Here is a 16,296-nt window from a genome sequence, read left to right on the forward strand (position 1 = left end):
GCCTCTATAACCCTCTCTATCTCTGTAACCTCCAGCCCCTATAACCCTCCCTATCTCTGTAACCTCCAGGCCCTATAACCCTCCCTATCTCTGAAATCTCCTCCAGCCCCTACACTGCCCCTATCTCTGTAAATTCTGCAGCCCCAAAACATCCCTATCTCTGTAAAATCTTCCAGCCTTCTACAAACCTCCCTATCTCTCTAACCTCCTTCAGCCCCTAAAATCCTTCCTATCTCTGTAATCTCCTGCAGCCCACACAACCCTCCCTAACTTTATAACGTATTCCAACCGTCTACCACCCTCCTTATCACTGTAACCTCCTCCAGCACCTACACCTTATATCTGTAACATCCTCCAGCCACTACAATCCTCTCTATCTCTGTAACATCCTCCAATCCCTACAACCCTTTTTATCTCTGTAACCTCCTCCAACCATTACACCCCTCCCTATGTCTTTAACCTCTTCCAGCCACTACAATCCCACTATCTCTGTAACCTCCTCCAGCCCCTACACCTTCTTATATCTGTAACATCCTCCAGTCACTACAATCCTCCCTATTTCTGTAACTTCCTCTAAGCATACACTTGTCCCTATCTCTGTAACCTCCACCAGTCACTACAATCCTCCCTATCTCTGTAACACTCTCCAGCCCCTGCACTCCCCCTACCTCTGTAACCTCTTCCCACCTACAGTCTTCCCTATCTCTGTAACCTCCTGCAGCCCCTACAACTATCCCTACCCCTGTAACTTCCTCCAGACTTCTACCATCCTCCTTATGTCTGCAACCTCCTCCAGGTTCCGCACCTCCTCTAGCCGCTACAACCATCCCTACCTCTGTTAATGTCCTCTAGGCCTTACACGTCTCCCTATCTCTGTAACCCCCTCCAGCCTTTTACAGCTCCATTTTATTAAGATCCCGGACCAGACCCCAATAGTGGCTAGGATACTGGACTGAAACTCCAATATTTTAGTTTATTTGTCAGAATGTACAGAAAGAATGGTTCCTTTCAGGGGTGATTGCATGAAAAAATAGTGCTTTGATATTTCTAAAACGAAGCCTTTATCGTAAATACAATGTTAAACTTTTCACTTCACATCTGAAAAATAACAAGAAAAGAAACATACACCTCCTAATCCTGTTTAATATTAGCAGGACATAAAGTAATATTTCTGGTACAAAACAGATTCTGACCCTTGTTATAACCTATTCAAACTCTGGCTGAATATCATCAAATAGCTGCTTCAACTCGGTTGTTTCAGCCTCTTCCTTATCTTAAGACAAGAATGCTCTGATTTTAAAATATTATTACTCTCTTTTTCCCTAATCTTCTATCTTCTACCCCAAAGAACCTGCTCATCCGGGCCACTGTCATGTGAGCCCGGTGCATGACATTAAATTGTATCAGGGTAAGCCTAGCACATGTTGTGGACGCATTGACCCTACTCAACGCATCCGCCCAGAGACCATCCCCTATCTCTCCTCCTAACTCCTCTTCCCACTTGTGTTTCAGCTCCTCGGTCTGCGTCTCTTCTGACCCCATGAGTACCTTGTAAATGTCAGAAACCCTCCCTTCTCCCACCCACACTCGAGAAACTACTCTGTCCTGTATTCCCCTTGGTGGTAGGAGCGGGAAGGTTGAGACCTGCCTGCGTAGGAAGTCCCACGCCTGCAGGAAGTCCCACGCCTGCAGGTACCTAAATTCATTTCCCCTTGCCAATCCAAGTTTCTCCTCCAGCTCCCTCAGGCTAGAAAAGCTCCCCTCTATAAACATATCTCCCATCCTCTCAATCCCTGCTCTCTGCCATCTCCGAAACCCTCCATCCAGCCTTCCCGGGGCAAACCAGTGATTATTACAGATTGCAGTCCACACCGATGCTCCCTCCGCCCCCACATGCCTCCTCCATTGCCCCCAGACCCTCAGGGCCCCACCACCACGGGGCTGGTGCAGTACCGTGCCGGCGGGAACGGCAGAGGCGCAGTTACCAACGCCCCCAGACTGGTGCCCTTGCATGAAGCCGCCTCAAAACGCTCCCATACCGACCCTCCCCCACCACCCACTTCCTGATCATAGCTATATTCGCCGCCCAGTAATAGTTACTGAAGTTTGGCAGCACCAGCCCGTCCTCCCCCCAGCTCCGCTCAAGCATCCCCTGTTTTACTCGCGGGGTTTTACCCGCCCATACAAAGCCAGTGATTACCCTATTGAAAAAAGGACAGTGGAATAACGATGGGGAGACAGTGAAACACAAACAGGAATCTCGGGAGGACCATCATTTTCACTGTCTGCACCCTCCCAGCGAATGACAACGGGAGCGCGACCCGCTTCCGAAAATTGTCCTTCATTGGTCTACTAATCGGGCCAAATTTAACTTTTGTAGCCGTTCCCATTACACTTAGAATAAGTGTCAAACTCAAATTTAGTAGTGTTAATAAAATTTGTTTAGTTTTTCAAAAGAGCTTTGTGTGTCTTTGTGATCACTACGCCTTCCAATCTGGAAACCCCTGACGAAGATCAGCACATGCTACCAGGAGTGGACAGCTTTAAATTTTAAATTATCAAGTTTCCAGATGGTACCAGATCGTGTATTCCAGAAAAGCAAGCAGTAAGAAAGAAAATAAATCAGCACATCGCTCCACATCTCAAAATCTGCAAAGACAAAAGAAAAACCGATACCAACATGAATGTTGTGCAAAAACCAGATAACTTCAAGATGTCTGGTAAACTAAGTTGAATTGGAAAAACTTCAAGCAGCAGTTTGAAGTCTTTCTCTCTGCCTCTGCGCTAGAAACAGCTTCTGATAGTAGCTCTCCTGCTAAATCTGGCAGGTCCGCAGGCATTTGAACTGTTTAACTCGTTTTGTTTCTCAGAAATGAAGTCAAAAATAAGTATGAGAAAGCAATGAAAAAATTTGACTCTCATTGCAAAAAACAGGTCAATGAGGTGTATGAGAGATAGATGCATGTTTAAAAAAAGGGTGCAGCTAAAAGGGGAATCTTTTGACTCTTTTCTCACTGATTTGAGGCTCCGAGCGCAATCCTGCAATTTCTCCTCAATTAATCCTGCGTGACCAAATTGTGTTTGGCATATTTGAAGAGCAAATGCGGGAATGTTTATTAAGAAAACCAAACTTCGGGCAGCAGGGTGGCGCAGCGGTTAGCACTGCTGCCTCAAGGCGCCAAGGTCCCAGGTTTGATCCCGGCTCTGGGTCGCTGTCAGTGTGGAGTTTTCTCCCGTGTTTGCGTGGGTTTTGCCCCCACAACCAAAAGATGTGCAGGGCAGGTGGATTGGCCATGCTAAATTTCCCCTTAATTGGAAAAAATGATTTATTTTGGAATAAATTTATTTTTTTTAAAAGAAAACCAAACTTAACTTTAGAAGAAGCCATCAACCTCTGCAAGCCACCAATAAATATGCTGACTTCAGACCCCGCGAAAAAGGCATGAACTTCAGCAATGTGGTCGGTGCCATTGCCTCTGTGGCACAGTTTAAACAAATCGCAGACGTTAGCCGTTTTGCACAGGCATGGGTAAGGAAACACTGCGAAACGGACATTCGACGTTTTGTGCAAGTGCAGGATCAGTTCGCACATGCGAAAAAGGACGCGAAGCGGAAGTTGACCGATTTGCACATGCGCACGAGGGTTTTGCGCATGACGTCACCAACATAATGACGTGTACACGCTGTGGACCCTCCCACTTAAAGCAACAATGTCCTGCATTTGGACAAAGATGTACATAAAACAGTCAACAGTATACAAAGCATGGAAGAAGAAGAAAACATTTTAAACCCAAAGATTGATCTCCGTATGCTTCCTTCACTGGACAACTTCATAATAGAAGCAATCACGAGAGCAAATGAAAACGATACTGCGAATAAACCAATTAGGCAACTATTCGATAGAAATGAAGATTGGATAGAAACACTAATAATAAATGGATCAGTGGTACAGTTTAAATTGGACACTGGCGCAAATGCTAATCTGATAACAGAATCAGATTTGGGCAGAAACCCGTCCAAAAATAAAAAGGCACATTGCAGGTTAACAGACTGCAATGGAAATGAAATAGCAACAAAAGGTTCATGCTACCTCATTGTTCAAAGTGGTGAACTTTAAATTACACTTGATTTTGAAATTGTGGATGACACAAAATCCTCTCTTATTGGCGTAGATGCATGTATATCCAGCTAAACCTGATTCAGAGAATTCACCTTGACAAATCTTTCACTGATTCGCTAAACAACAACATTGAATCCATTTTGAGCAACTTCATGCATGTGTTTAATGGAATGGGGCCATTACTATTTACCTACATCATCAAGTTAAAAGAGAATGCTAAACCTGTCATTCATTCTCTCAAACGAGTACAAGCACCTTTTGAGAGAACGACTAAAAGAAGAAATCGATAGGATGCAGCAGAATGGCATCATATCAAAAGTTACCAATCCAACGGACTGGGTAAGCTCAATGGTCTGTGTTAAAAAAAACAAATGGTGACCTGAGAATCAGCATAGACCCAAAGAACTTAAATGATAATATCAAAAGGGAACATCATCAGATTACAAAACGGGAAGAAATTACAGCGGAAATGGCGCATGCCAACTTCTTCGAAGGGATTTTGGCAACTATGTCTGAATGAGAAGAGTAAACGACTCTGCACTTTCAACACTCCTTATGGCCGATATTGTTTTAATCGACTGCCCTACGGCATCTTTTCAGCTTCAGAAATATTTCACCGTGCCATGGAAACAATCATTGAAGACATTCCATGTGTACGCGTCCATGTCATCATATGGTCCAACACACAGGAAGAACACTGTGAGAGTCTACTTCAAGTTCTCAACAGAATTGACTCCTATGGACTCAAACTAACTAAAGAAAAGTGCTATTTTGGCATTCAAAAACTAAATGTTTTGGGAGATGTCATCTCAAAAGATGGAGTGCAACCTGACCAATCAAAAGTCAAAGCTGTTGGTCAAATGCAAACACCAAAGGACAAGAAAGCCATATCGAGAATGCTCAGGGTTGTGAACTTTATGGGAAATTCATTCCAAACTTATCACGTAGGACAACTGCACTAAGAAACCGGATTTTAAAAAATATTGCATTCATCTGGACTCCACATGATGTGGAATAGCAAGATCTGAAGTCATCTTTAATCACTGCACCAGTTCTAGCATTCTACAACTTAACACGAGTAACCAAAATATCAACAGATGCAAGTCAAAATGGTATTGGCGCAGTTCTACTACAAAAAGCAAACGGCGATTTGGAGAAGCCCGTTACGTATGCATCTCGGTCCATGACGCAAACTGAACAAAGGTATGCTCAAATTGAAAAAGAGTGCCTAGGTCTCTTGACGGGCATCACTAAATTTCACTACTATGTCAGTGGACTGCCACGCTTCTTTGTTGAGACAGATCACCATCCGCTGGTGAATATAACCAAGAAAGATTTAAATGACATGTCACCGAGACTTCAACACATGATGCTGAAGTTGCGTCAATATGACTTTGAACTAACATGTACACCAGGGAAAGAATTAGTACTTGATGACGAGGGAAAGAGTAGGACCAGTCAAGGACAGGGATGGGAAATTGTGTGTGGAGTCTGAAGAGATAGGCGAGATACTAAATGAATATTTTTCGTCAGTATTCACTCAGGAAAAAGATAATGTTGTGGAGGAGAATGCTGAGCCCCAGGCTAATAGAATAGATGGCATTGAGGTACGTAGGGAAGAGGTGTTGGCAATTCTGGACAGGCTGAAAATAGATAAGTCCCCGGGACCTGATGGGATTTATCCTAGGATTCTATGGGAGGCCAGGGAAGAGATTGCTGGACCTTTGGCCTTGATTTTTATGTCATCATTGGCTACAGGAATAGTGCCAGAGGACTGGAGGACAGCAAATGTGGTCCCTTTGTTCAAAAAGGGGAGCAGAGACAACCCCGGCAACTATAGACCGGTGAGCCTCACGTCTGTAGTGGGTAAAGTCTTGGAGGGGATTATAAGGGACAAGATTTATAATCATCTAGATAGGAATAATATGATCAGGGATAGTCAGCATGGCTTTGTGAAGGGTAGGTCATGCCTCACAAACCTTATTGAGTTCTTTGAGAAGGTGACTGAACAGGTAGACGAGGGTAGAGCAGTTGATGTGGTGTATATGGATTTCAGCAAAGCGTTTGATAAGGTTCCCCACGGTAGGCTATTGCAAAAAATACGGAGGCTGGGGATTGAGGGTGATTTAGAGATGTGGATCAGAAATTGGCTAGCTGAAAGAAGACAGAGGGTGGTGGTTGATGGGAAATGTTCAGAATGGAGCACAGTCACAAGTGGAGTACCATAAGGATCTGTTCTGGGGCCGTTGCTGTTTGTCATTTTTATCAATGACCTAGAGGAAGGCGCAGAAGGGTGGGTGAGTAAATTTGCAGACGATACTAAAGTCGGTGGTGTTGTCGATAGTGTGGAAGGATGTAGCAGGTTACAGAGGGATATAGATAAGCTGCAGAGCTGGGCTGAGAGGTGGCAAATGGAGTTTAATGTAGAGAAGTGTGAGGTGATTCACTTTGGAAGGAATAACAGGAATGCGGAATATTTGGCTAATGGTAAAGTTCTTGAAAGTGTGGATGAGCAGAGGGATCTAGGTGTCCATGTACATAGATCCCTGAAAGTTGCCACCCAGGTTGATAGGGTTGTGAAGAAGGCCTATGGAGTGTTGGCCTTTATTGGTAGAGGGATTGAGTTCCGGAGTCGGGAGGTCATGTTGCAGCTGTACAGAACTCTGGTCCGGCCGCATTTGGAGTATTGCGTACAGTTCTGGTCACCGCATTATAGGAAGGACGTGGAGGCTTTGGAGCGGGTGCAGAGGAGATTTACCAGGATGTTGCCTGGTATGGAGGGAAAATCTTATGAGGAAAGGCTGACGGACTTGAGGTTGTTTTCGTTGGAGAGAAGAAGGTTAAGAGGAGACTTAATAGAGGCATACAAAATGATCAGGGGGTTGGATAGGGTGGACAGTGAGAGCCTTCTCCCGCGGATGGATATGGCTGGCACGAGGGGACATAACTTTAAACTGAGGGGTAATAGATATAGGACAGAGGTCAGAGGTAGGTTCTTTACGCAAAGAGTAGTGAGGCCGTGGAATGCCCTACCTGCTACAGTAGTGAACTCGCCAACATTGAGGGCATTTAAAAGTTTATTGGATAAACATATGGATGATAATGGCATAGTGTAGGTTAGATGGCTTTTGTTTCGGTGCAACATCGTGGGCCGAAGGGCCTGTACTGCGCTGTATTGTTCTATGTTCTATGTTCTATACGTTATCCAGAGCCACAATGCATGAGGGTAACAAAGTTGTTGACGTTGTACTCCATATTGAAGCACAAGCAAACTTCATCACAGCATGCTACCTGTCACAGATGCTAAACTACAAATAATCAAGGCAGAAACTCTACTAGATACTTCAGCAAGTGATACAATATCTACGCACTGACTGGCCTAAATGTGCAAACATTCGCAACATCAGAGAAGACCTGACAACAATCGATAAATTTCTATTGAAAGGGGACAGCACTGTTATTCCATCATGTCTTAGACAAGACATTCTCTCATAAATCCACGAAGGACATCAAGGCATTGAGAAATGTAGAAGAAGAGCATGGCAATCGGTGTATTGGCCAGGAATCAACAAGGATATAGATAACTATATTCAACTGTGTTGGGTATGCCAAATGCACCAACCGGCACAGTAAGCAGAACTTGGTGGGAAGTGAATAGTTACTCAACCATGGACAAAAGTCACCATGGATATATTTTATTTTCAAGACTGTGATTATTTGATAATCATTGACTATTGCTCAAATTTTCCGGAGGCGATCAAGTTATCCAACTCAACAACGCATTCAGTTGTCAGGTCAATGAAAAATGTATTTGCCAGATGTGGCATACCAGTTACTGTTGTAACGTCTAGCCCACTATACCCGCAGGCAAATGGGAAAGCTGAAAAAGGGGTGGAAGCAGCTTTTCAAGAAAGTAATGGATGACAAAAAGGACTTTGATTTTGCACTGTTAGCATACGGGCTACACCATTGTCATCGGGGCTTTCCCCAGCACAACTATCGATGGGACGAAGAATACGTACAACATTACGAACTTTAATTGTTCCGACAAAGATGAACAAGTGGTGAATCAAAAAATGCAGCAACTGAAGAACAAGCAAAAGAAATATTACGACAAAAACTCCAAACCACTCTCTACACTCAGAGAAGGTGATATTGTCGCATTTGTAATCCTGAATGTGGATGGGTGGGCACAGCAAAATTACTCAATGAACTCCCACCAAGATCATAGGTGATCAGAACAGAATCTGGAAAGATTTTTCGTAGAAACAGAAGAGATCTCTTGAAACTTAAACAGCCTGTTGCATTCACAGAATCAGCTACGAGTCAACAACTCCTATTTCATACAAATGACTTTCCAAAAGTTTTATTGTCAAATGTACCAAACAATTCAAATAACAATGTTGTAACATTAAGAAGGTCTACAAGACGTAGGAAACCTCCAAACAGATTTAATCTGTAAATCTGTAAATCTAACATTAGTTCTATCATTTTTGACATGCTGTATGATGCTTTAAACAAGATAATGTATAGTCATTCAACCTTGTATGGAAAACAGAAAACAATGGAGCATTTTATTCTCAAAGAAAGGGGATGTTACATTATACAAATGTACAGCATGTGAAGAGTTAAAGTTACGTTAAGCCTAGGAACTAGAGGGAACTAAGGGACAGTGCTATAAATTGCACTAGCTCTCGGGCTTGGGGGGGGAGATTAGGCTGGAGCTGAAGAAGGCAAGATGCACAGTGTATTGCAGAGCTAGTTAAGATATAATAGTTATAGTTAGTAGGGAGAGATGGTGTTGGTGAGTGTAGTTTAATTCGAACATGTATGTTTGCTATTTAGAATAAATGTCAAATTTAGCAGTGTTAATAAAATTAGTTTAGTTCTTCCAAAGAGCTTTGTGTATCTTTGTGATCACTACGCTTTCCATCCTGGAAACCCCTCACAAAGATCACCATACCTCACTCTGTTTCATCCCAGCCTGGAGTTGGTTCAGATTAAGGTCTCCGTGTCCACGCTCCTTTCCTGCTGGGGTCTCCAGTGTCCACAGCGGGCGGGAAACTCCCAGCATATACCCGCCACAAATAACACTTTGAGACTTTTCCGTCAGATCATGCCCTCTGTTTCTTACCGATCTCAGAGTTATGTAATTAAGGTTGGTGAATGGAGATAGAATGCAACACACCCATTGTCTAATTTATTGGTTAAACAGTCTCTCAAGATGGACTGAATGCACCTCCTCCTGTCCCCGTGTAACAGGATCAAGAGGGGTTGAATATCCTCCTCCTGTTCCTGTGTAACAGGCTCGAAAGGGGCTGAATGGTCCTCTTCATGTTCCTGGGTAACGGCCTGGAGAGGGGCGCAATGGGCGTCCTCCGGTTCCCGGGGAAGAGGCTGGAGAAAGCATGAATGGACCTTCTACTGCTTCTGGGTAACAAGCTTGAAAGTGGCTGAATGGGCCTCCTCCTGTTCCCATGTAACAGGCTTGAGAGGGCTGAATAGACCTGCTCCTGTTCCTGTGTAATAGGCTATAGAGGGGCTGAATGGACCTCCTCCTCTTTCTGTGAATAGGCATAAGAGGGGCTGAATGGTTCTCCTCCGGAACCTGGGGAACAAGCTGGAGTGATGATGAATGGGGGCCTCTTGATGTTCCTGCGTAACAGGCTCGAGAGGAGACGAATGGACCTCCTCCTGTTCCTGCTGATCAGGCTCTAAAGGGGCATAATGGAGGTCCGCCTGTTCCTATCCAATCACCTCATGCAGCCCCTACCCCCCCATCTCTGTAACCCCCTCCAGTACTTCATCTGCCGCTATCTCAGTAATCTCCTTTAGTTAAGACAGTCCTTCTAATCTCTGTAACCTCATCCAGACCACAAGAACTGTATTTATCTCTGTAACATCATACATCCCCTACAACCTTCCCTATCTCTGTAACAACCCCCAGCCACTACACCTTCCTATCTATGTCACTTCTTCCAGCCCCGACCAATCTCCCTAACTCTGCAACTCTGTCCAGACCACGAGAACCCTTTTTATTTCAGTCACCTCCTCCAAAATCTACAACCCGCCCTATCTCTAACCTCCAGCAGCCACAAAACCCCCACGCTCTATCTCTGTGACACCCCCCCCCCCCCCCCCACCCTCCCCCACCACCACCACATACAACCATCCCTATCTCTGTAACCATCCCTGGCACCTACAACCCTCCCTATCTTTGTAACTTCCACCAACCCCAACAACCCTCCCTATCTCTGTACCTTCCTCCAGCCACTACAACCCTCACTTTCTCTATAACCTCCTACTGCCCTCAGAAGCCTCTCTACCTCTGAGATCTCTGCATTCACTCCTCCCTGCCAGTGACTCATTTCACTCCGTTTCATCCCAGCCTTGAGTTGGTTCAGATTAAGGTTCCCGTGTCCATGCTCCTTTCCTCTTGAGGTCTCCATTATCTGTGAAACTTTGTCCAGTTGTTGATACTAAAATTTGTCTCTCATCAAAACAAGAAATTTACGAGGAATGTCCAGAACCATCCAAAACCCAACACGTCTGCGACAAGACGAGGGCACAGACATGTGAGGAAGACGACGAATGCAGGGGCTGGAAGCAGTGCTGTCAAGTCGGAGATTGTGGGAAGCGCTGCATCAACGTATTCCACGAGCTAGGTGAGAACAAGACGTGGAGTGTCTGCTTGGATGTAGTCTGAAATTGAGAAATTCTGTTTGTTACCGATCTCAAAGTTATGTAATTAAGGTCGGTGAATGGAGATCGAATGTAAAACACCCATTGTCTAATTTATTGGTGAAACAGTCTCTCAAGATGGGCTGAATGCACCTCCTCCTGTTCCCGTGTAACAGGATCAAGATGGGTTGAATATCCTCCTCCTGTTCCTGTGCAACAGGCTCAAGAGGGGCTCAGTGGACCTCCTCCTGGTCCTGTCAACAGGCTCGAGAAGGGGGCAAAATGGCTCTCCTCCAATTCCTGTGTGACAGGCTCGAAAGGGGCTGAATGGTCCTCATCATGTTCCTGGGTAACGGCCTGGAGAGGGGCGCAATGGGCGTCCTCCGGTTCCTGGGTATTAGGCTGGAGAAAGCATGAATTGGCCTCCGACTGTTTCTGCGTAACAAGCTTGATAGTGGCTGAGTGGGCCTCCTCCTGTTCCCATGTATCAGGCTTGAGAGGGCTGAATAGACCTGCTCCTGTTCCTGTGTAATAGGCTATAGAGGGGCTGAATGGACCTCCTCCTCTTTCTGTGTAATAGGCATATGAGGGGCTGAATGGTTCTCCTCCGGAACCTGGGAAACAGGCTGGTGAGAGGATGAATGGGGGCCTCTTGATGTTCCTGCGTAACAGGCTCAAGAGGAGATTAATGGACCTCCTCCTGTTCCTGTTGATCAGGCTCTAAAGGGGCATAATGGAGGTCCGCCTGTTCCTATCCAATCACCTCATGCAGGCCCTACCACCCCATCTCTGTAACCCCCTCCAGTACTTCATCTGCCGCTATCTCAGTAATCTCTTTTAGTCAAGACAGTCCTTCCAACCTCTGTAACCTCATCCAGACCCCAAGAACTGCATTTACCTCTGTAACATCATACATCCCCAACAACCTTCCCTATCTCTGTAACAACCCCCAGCCACTACACCTTCCAATCTATGTCACTTCTTCCAGCCCCGACCAATCTCCCTAACTCTGCAACTCTGTCCAGACCCCGAGAACCCTCTTTATTTCATTCACCTCCTCCAAAATCTACAACCCACCCTATCTCTAACCTCCAGCAGCCACAAAACCCCCATGCTCTATCTCTGTGACCCCCCCCCCCCCCCCCACCCTCCCCCACCACCACCACATACAACCATCCCTATCTCTGTGACCACCCCTGGCACCTGCAACCCTCCCTATCTCTGTAACTTGCTCCAGCCCCTACAACGCTCCCAAGCTCTGTAACCTCCTCCAGGTACTACAACCCTCCCTATCTCTGTACCTTCCTCCAGCCACTACAACTCTCCCTATCTCTGTACCTTCCTCCAGCCACTACAACAGTCCCTATCTCTGTCACCTCCAGCGACTACAACCCTCCCTATCTCTGTACCTTCTTCCAGCCACTACAACCCTCCCTATCTCTGTACCTTCTTCCAGTCACCACAACCCTCACTTTCTCTATAACCTCCTACTGCCCTCACAAGCCTCGCTACCTCTGAGATCTCTGCATTACATACTCCCTGCCAGTGACTCATTTCATCCCGTTTCATCCCAGCCTGGAGTTGGTTCAGATTAAGGTCCCCGTGTCCATGCTCCATTCCTCTTGCCGTCTCCAGTATCTGTGATAATTTGTCCAGTTGTTGATACTAAAACTTGTCTCTCATCAAAACAAGACTTTTACGAGGAATGTCCAGAACCATCCAAAACCCAACACGTCTGCGAGAAGAAGAAGGCACAGACATGTGAGGACGACGACGAATGCGGGGGCTGGAAGCAGTGCTGCCAAGTCGGAGATTGTGGGAAGCGCTGCATCGACGTATTCAACGAGCTAGGTGAGAATAAGACGTGAAGTGTCTGCTGGGATGTAGTTTGAAATTGAGAAATTCTGTTTGTTTCCGATCTCAAAGTTATGTAATTAAGGTCGGTGAAAGGAGATAGAATGCAAAACACCCATTGTCTAATTTATTGGTGAAACAGTCTCTCAAGATGGACTGACTGCACCTCCTCCTGTTCCCGTGTAACAGGATCAAGAGGGGTTGAATATCCTCCTCCTGTTCCTGTGTAAAAGGCTCGAGGGGCTCAGTGGGCCTCCTCCTGTTCCCATGTATCAGGCTTCAGAGGGCTGAATAGACCTGCTCCTGTTCCTGTGTAATAGGCTATAGAGGGGCTGAATGGACCTCCTCCTCTTTCTGTGTAATAGGCATAAGAGGGGCTGAATGGTTCTCCTCCGGAACCTGGGAAACAGGCTGGAGAGAGGATGAATGGGGGCCTCTTGATGTTCCTGCGTATCAGGCTTAAGAGGAGATGAATGGACCTCCTCCTGTTCCTGCTGATCAGGCTCTAAAGGAGCATAATGGAGGTCCGCCTGTTCCTATCCAATCACCTCATGCAGCCCCTACCCCCCCCATCTCTGTAACCCCCTCCAGTACTTCATCTGCCGCTATCTCAGTAATCTCTTTTAGTCAAGACAGTCCTTCCAACCTCTGTAACCTCATCCAGACCCCAAGAACTGCATTTACCTCTGTAACATCATACATCCCCAACAACCTTCCCTATCTCTGTAACAACCCCCAGCCACTACACCTTCCAATCTATGTCACTTCTTCCAGCCCCGACCAATCTCTCTAACTCTGCAACTCTGTCCAGACCCCGAGAACCCTCTTTATTTCATTCACCTCCTCCAAAATCTACAACCCACCCTATCTCTAACCTCCAGCAGCCACAAAACCCCCACGCTCTATCTCTGTGACACCCCCCCCCCCCACCCTCCCCCACCACCACCACATACAACCATCCCTATCTCTGTGACCACCCCTGGCACCTGCAACCCTCCCTATCTCTGTAACTTGCTCCAGCCCCTACAACGCTCCCAAGCTCTGTAACCTCCTCCAGGTACTACAACCCTCCCTATCTCTGTACCTTCCTCCAGCCACTACAACTCTCCCTATCTCTGTACCTTCCTCCAGCCACTACAACAGTCCCTATCTCTGTCACCTCCAGCGACTACAACCCTCCCTATCTCTGTACCTTCTTCCAGCCACTACAACCCTCCCTATCTCTGTACCTTCTTCCAGTCACCACAACCCTCACTTTCTCTATAACCTCCTACTGCCCTCACAAGCCTCGCTACCTCTGAGATCTCTGCATTACATACTCCCTGCCAGTGACTCATTTCATCCCGTTTCATCCCAGCCTGGAGTTGGTTCAGATTAAGGTCCCCGTGTCCATGCTCCATTCCTCTTGCCGTCTCCAGTATCTGTGATAATTTGTCCAGTTGTTGATACTAAAACTTGTCTCTCATCAAAACAAGACTTTTACGAGGAATGTCCAGAACCATCCAAAACCCAACACGTCTGCGACAAGAAGAAGGCACAGACATGTGAGGACGACGACGAATGCGGGGGCTGGAAGCAGTGCTGCCAAGTCGGAGATTGTGGGAAGCGCTGCATCGACGTATTCAACGAGCTAGGTGAGAATAAGACGTGAAGTGTCTGCTGGGATGTAGTTTGAAATTGAGAAATTCTGTTTGTTTCCGATCTCAAAGTTATGTAATTAAGGTCGGTGAAAGGAGATAGAATGCAAAACACCCATTGTCTAATTTATTGGTGAAACAGTCTCTCAAGATGGACTGACTGCACCTCCTCCTGTTCCCGTGTAACAGGATCAAGAGGGGTTGAATATCCTCCTCCTGTTCCTGTGTAACAGGCTCGAGGGGCTCAGTGGGCCTCCTCCTGTTCCCATGTATCAGGCTTCAGAGGGCTGAATAGACCTGCTCCTGTTCCTGTGTAATAGGCTATAGAGGGGCTGAATGGACCTCCTCCTCTTTCTGTGTAATAGGCATAAGAGGGGCTGAATGGTTCTCCTCCGGAACCTGGGAAACAGGCTGGAGAGAGGATGAATGGGGGCCTCTTGATGTTCCTGCGTATCAGGCTTAAGAGGAGATGAATGGACCTCCTCCTGTTCCTGCTGATCAGGCTCTAAAGGAGCATAATGGAGGTCCGCCTGTTCCTATCCAATCACCTCATGCAGCCCCTACCCCCCCCATCTCTGTAACCCCCTCCAGTACTTCATCTGCAGCTATCTCAGTAATCTCCTTTAGTTAAGACAGTCCTTCCAATCTCTGTAACCTCATCCAGACCCCAAGAACTGTATTTATCTCTGTAACATCATACATCCCCTACAACCTTCCCTATCTCTGTAACAACCCCCAGCCACTACACCTTCCAATCTATGTCACTTCTTCCAGCCCCGACCAATCTCCCTAACTCTGCAACTCTGTCCAGTCCCCGAGAACCCTCTTTATTTCAGTCACCTCCTCCAAACTCTACAACCCGCCCTATCTCTAACCTCCAGCAGCCACAAAACCCCCACGCTCTATCTCTGTGACCCCCCCCCCCCCCCCCCCACCACCACCACATACAACCATCCCTATCTCTGTGACCACCCCTGGCACCTACAACCCTCCCTATCTCTGTAACTTCCTCCAGCCCCTACAACGCTCCCTAGCTCTGTAACCTCCTCCAGGTACTACAACCCTCCCTAGCTCTGTACCTTCCTCCAGCCACTACAACTCTCCCTATCTCTGTACCTTCCTCCAGCCACTACACCTTCCAATCTATGTCACTTCTTCCAGCCCCGACCAATCTCCCTAACTCTGCAACTCTGTCCAGACCCCGAGAACCCTCTTTATTCAGTCACCTCCTCCAAAATCTACAACCTGCCCTATCTCTAACCTACAGCAGCCACAAAACCCCCACGCTCTATCTCTGTGACCCCCCCCCCCCCCCCACCACACATACAACTATCCCTATCTCTGTAACTTCCTTCAGCCCCTACAACCCTCCCTAGCTCTGTATCCTCCTCCAGCTACTACAACCCTCCCTATCTCTGTACCTTCCTCCAGCCACTACACCTCCCCCTATCTCTGTAACCTCCTCCAGCTACTACAACCCTCCCTATCTCTGTACTTTCCTCCAGCCATTACAACCCTCCCTATCTCTGTACCTTCTTCCAGCCACTACAACCCTCCCTATCTCTGTACCTTCTTCCAGTCGCCTCAACCCTCACTTTCTCTATAACCTCCTACTGCCCTCACAAGCCTCGCTACCTCTGAGATCTCTGCATTACATACTCCCTGCCAGTGACTCATTTCATTCCGTTTCATCCCAGCCTGGAGTTGGTTCAGATTAAGGTCCCCGTGTCCATGCTCCATTCCTCTTGAGGTCTCCATTATCTGTGAAACTTTGTCCAGTTGTTGATGCTAAAATTTGTCTCTCATCAAAACAAGAATTTTACGAGGAATGTCCAGAACCATCCAAAACCCAACACGTCTGCGACAAGACGAGGGCACAGACATGTGAGGAAGATGACGAATGCTGGGGCTGGAAGCAGTGCTGTCAAGTCGGAGATTGTGGGAAGCGCTGCATCGACGTATTCAACGAGCTAGGTGAGAACAAGACGTGGAGTGTCTGCTGGG

The 16,296-nt window shown here is 46.7% G+C and overlaps 1 protein-coding gene across 1 annotated transcript in view; it reads left to right on the forward strand.

Annotated features, from left to right (window-relative positions):
- LOC140392264 (uncharacterized) overlaps nt 1-16,296 on the forward strand; it is a 166,779-nt gene that overhangs the window by 115,281 nt on the left and 35,202 nt on the right. Inside the window, exons 55-58 of the mRNA XM_072477580.1 lie at nt 10,627-10,785; nt 12,494-12,652; nt 14,131-14,289; nt 16,108-16,266. Coding sequence (XP_072333681.1) covers nt 10,627-10,785; nt 12,494-12,652; nt 14,131-14,289; nt 16,108-16,266 — 636 coding nt within the window. The remainder of the gene's footprint in view (nt 1-10,626; nt 10,786-12,493; nt 12,653-14,130; nt 14,290-16,107; nt 16,267-16,296) is intronic.

Source organism: Scyliorhinus torazame, chromosome 16 (genome assembly GCF_047496885.1).
Source record: "Scyliorhinus torazame isolate Kashiwa2021f chromosome 16, sScyTor2.1, whole genome shotgun sequence".
NCBI classification, from domain to species: Eukaryota; Metazoa; Chordata; class Chondrichthyes; order Carcharhiniformes; family Scyliorhinidae; genus Scyliorhinus; species Scyliorhinus torazame.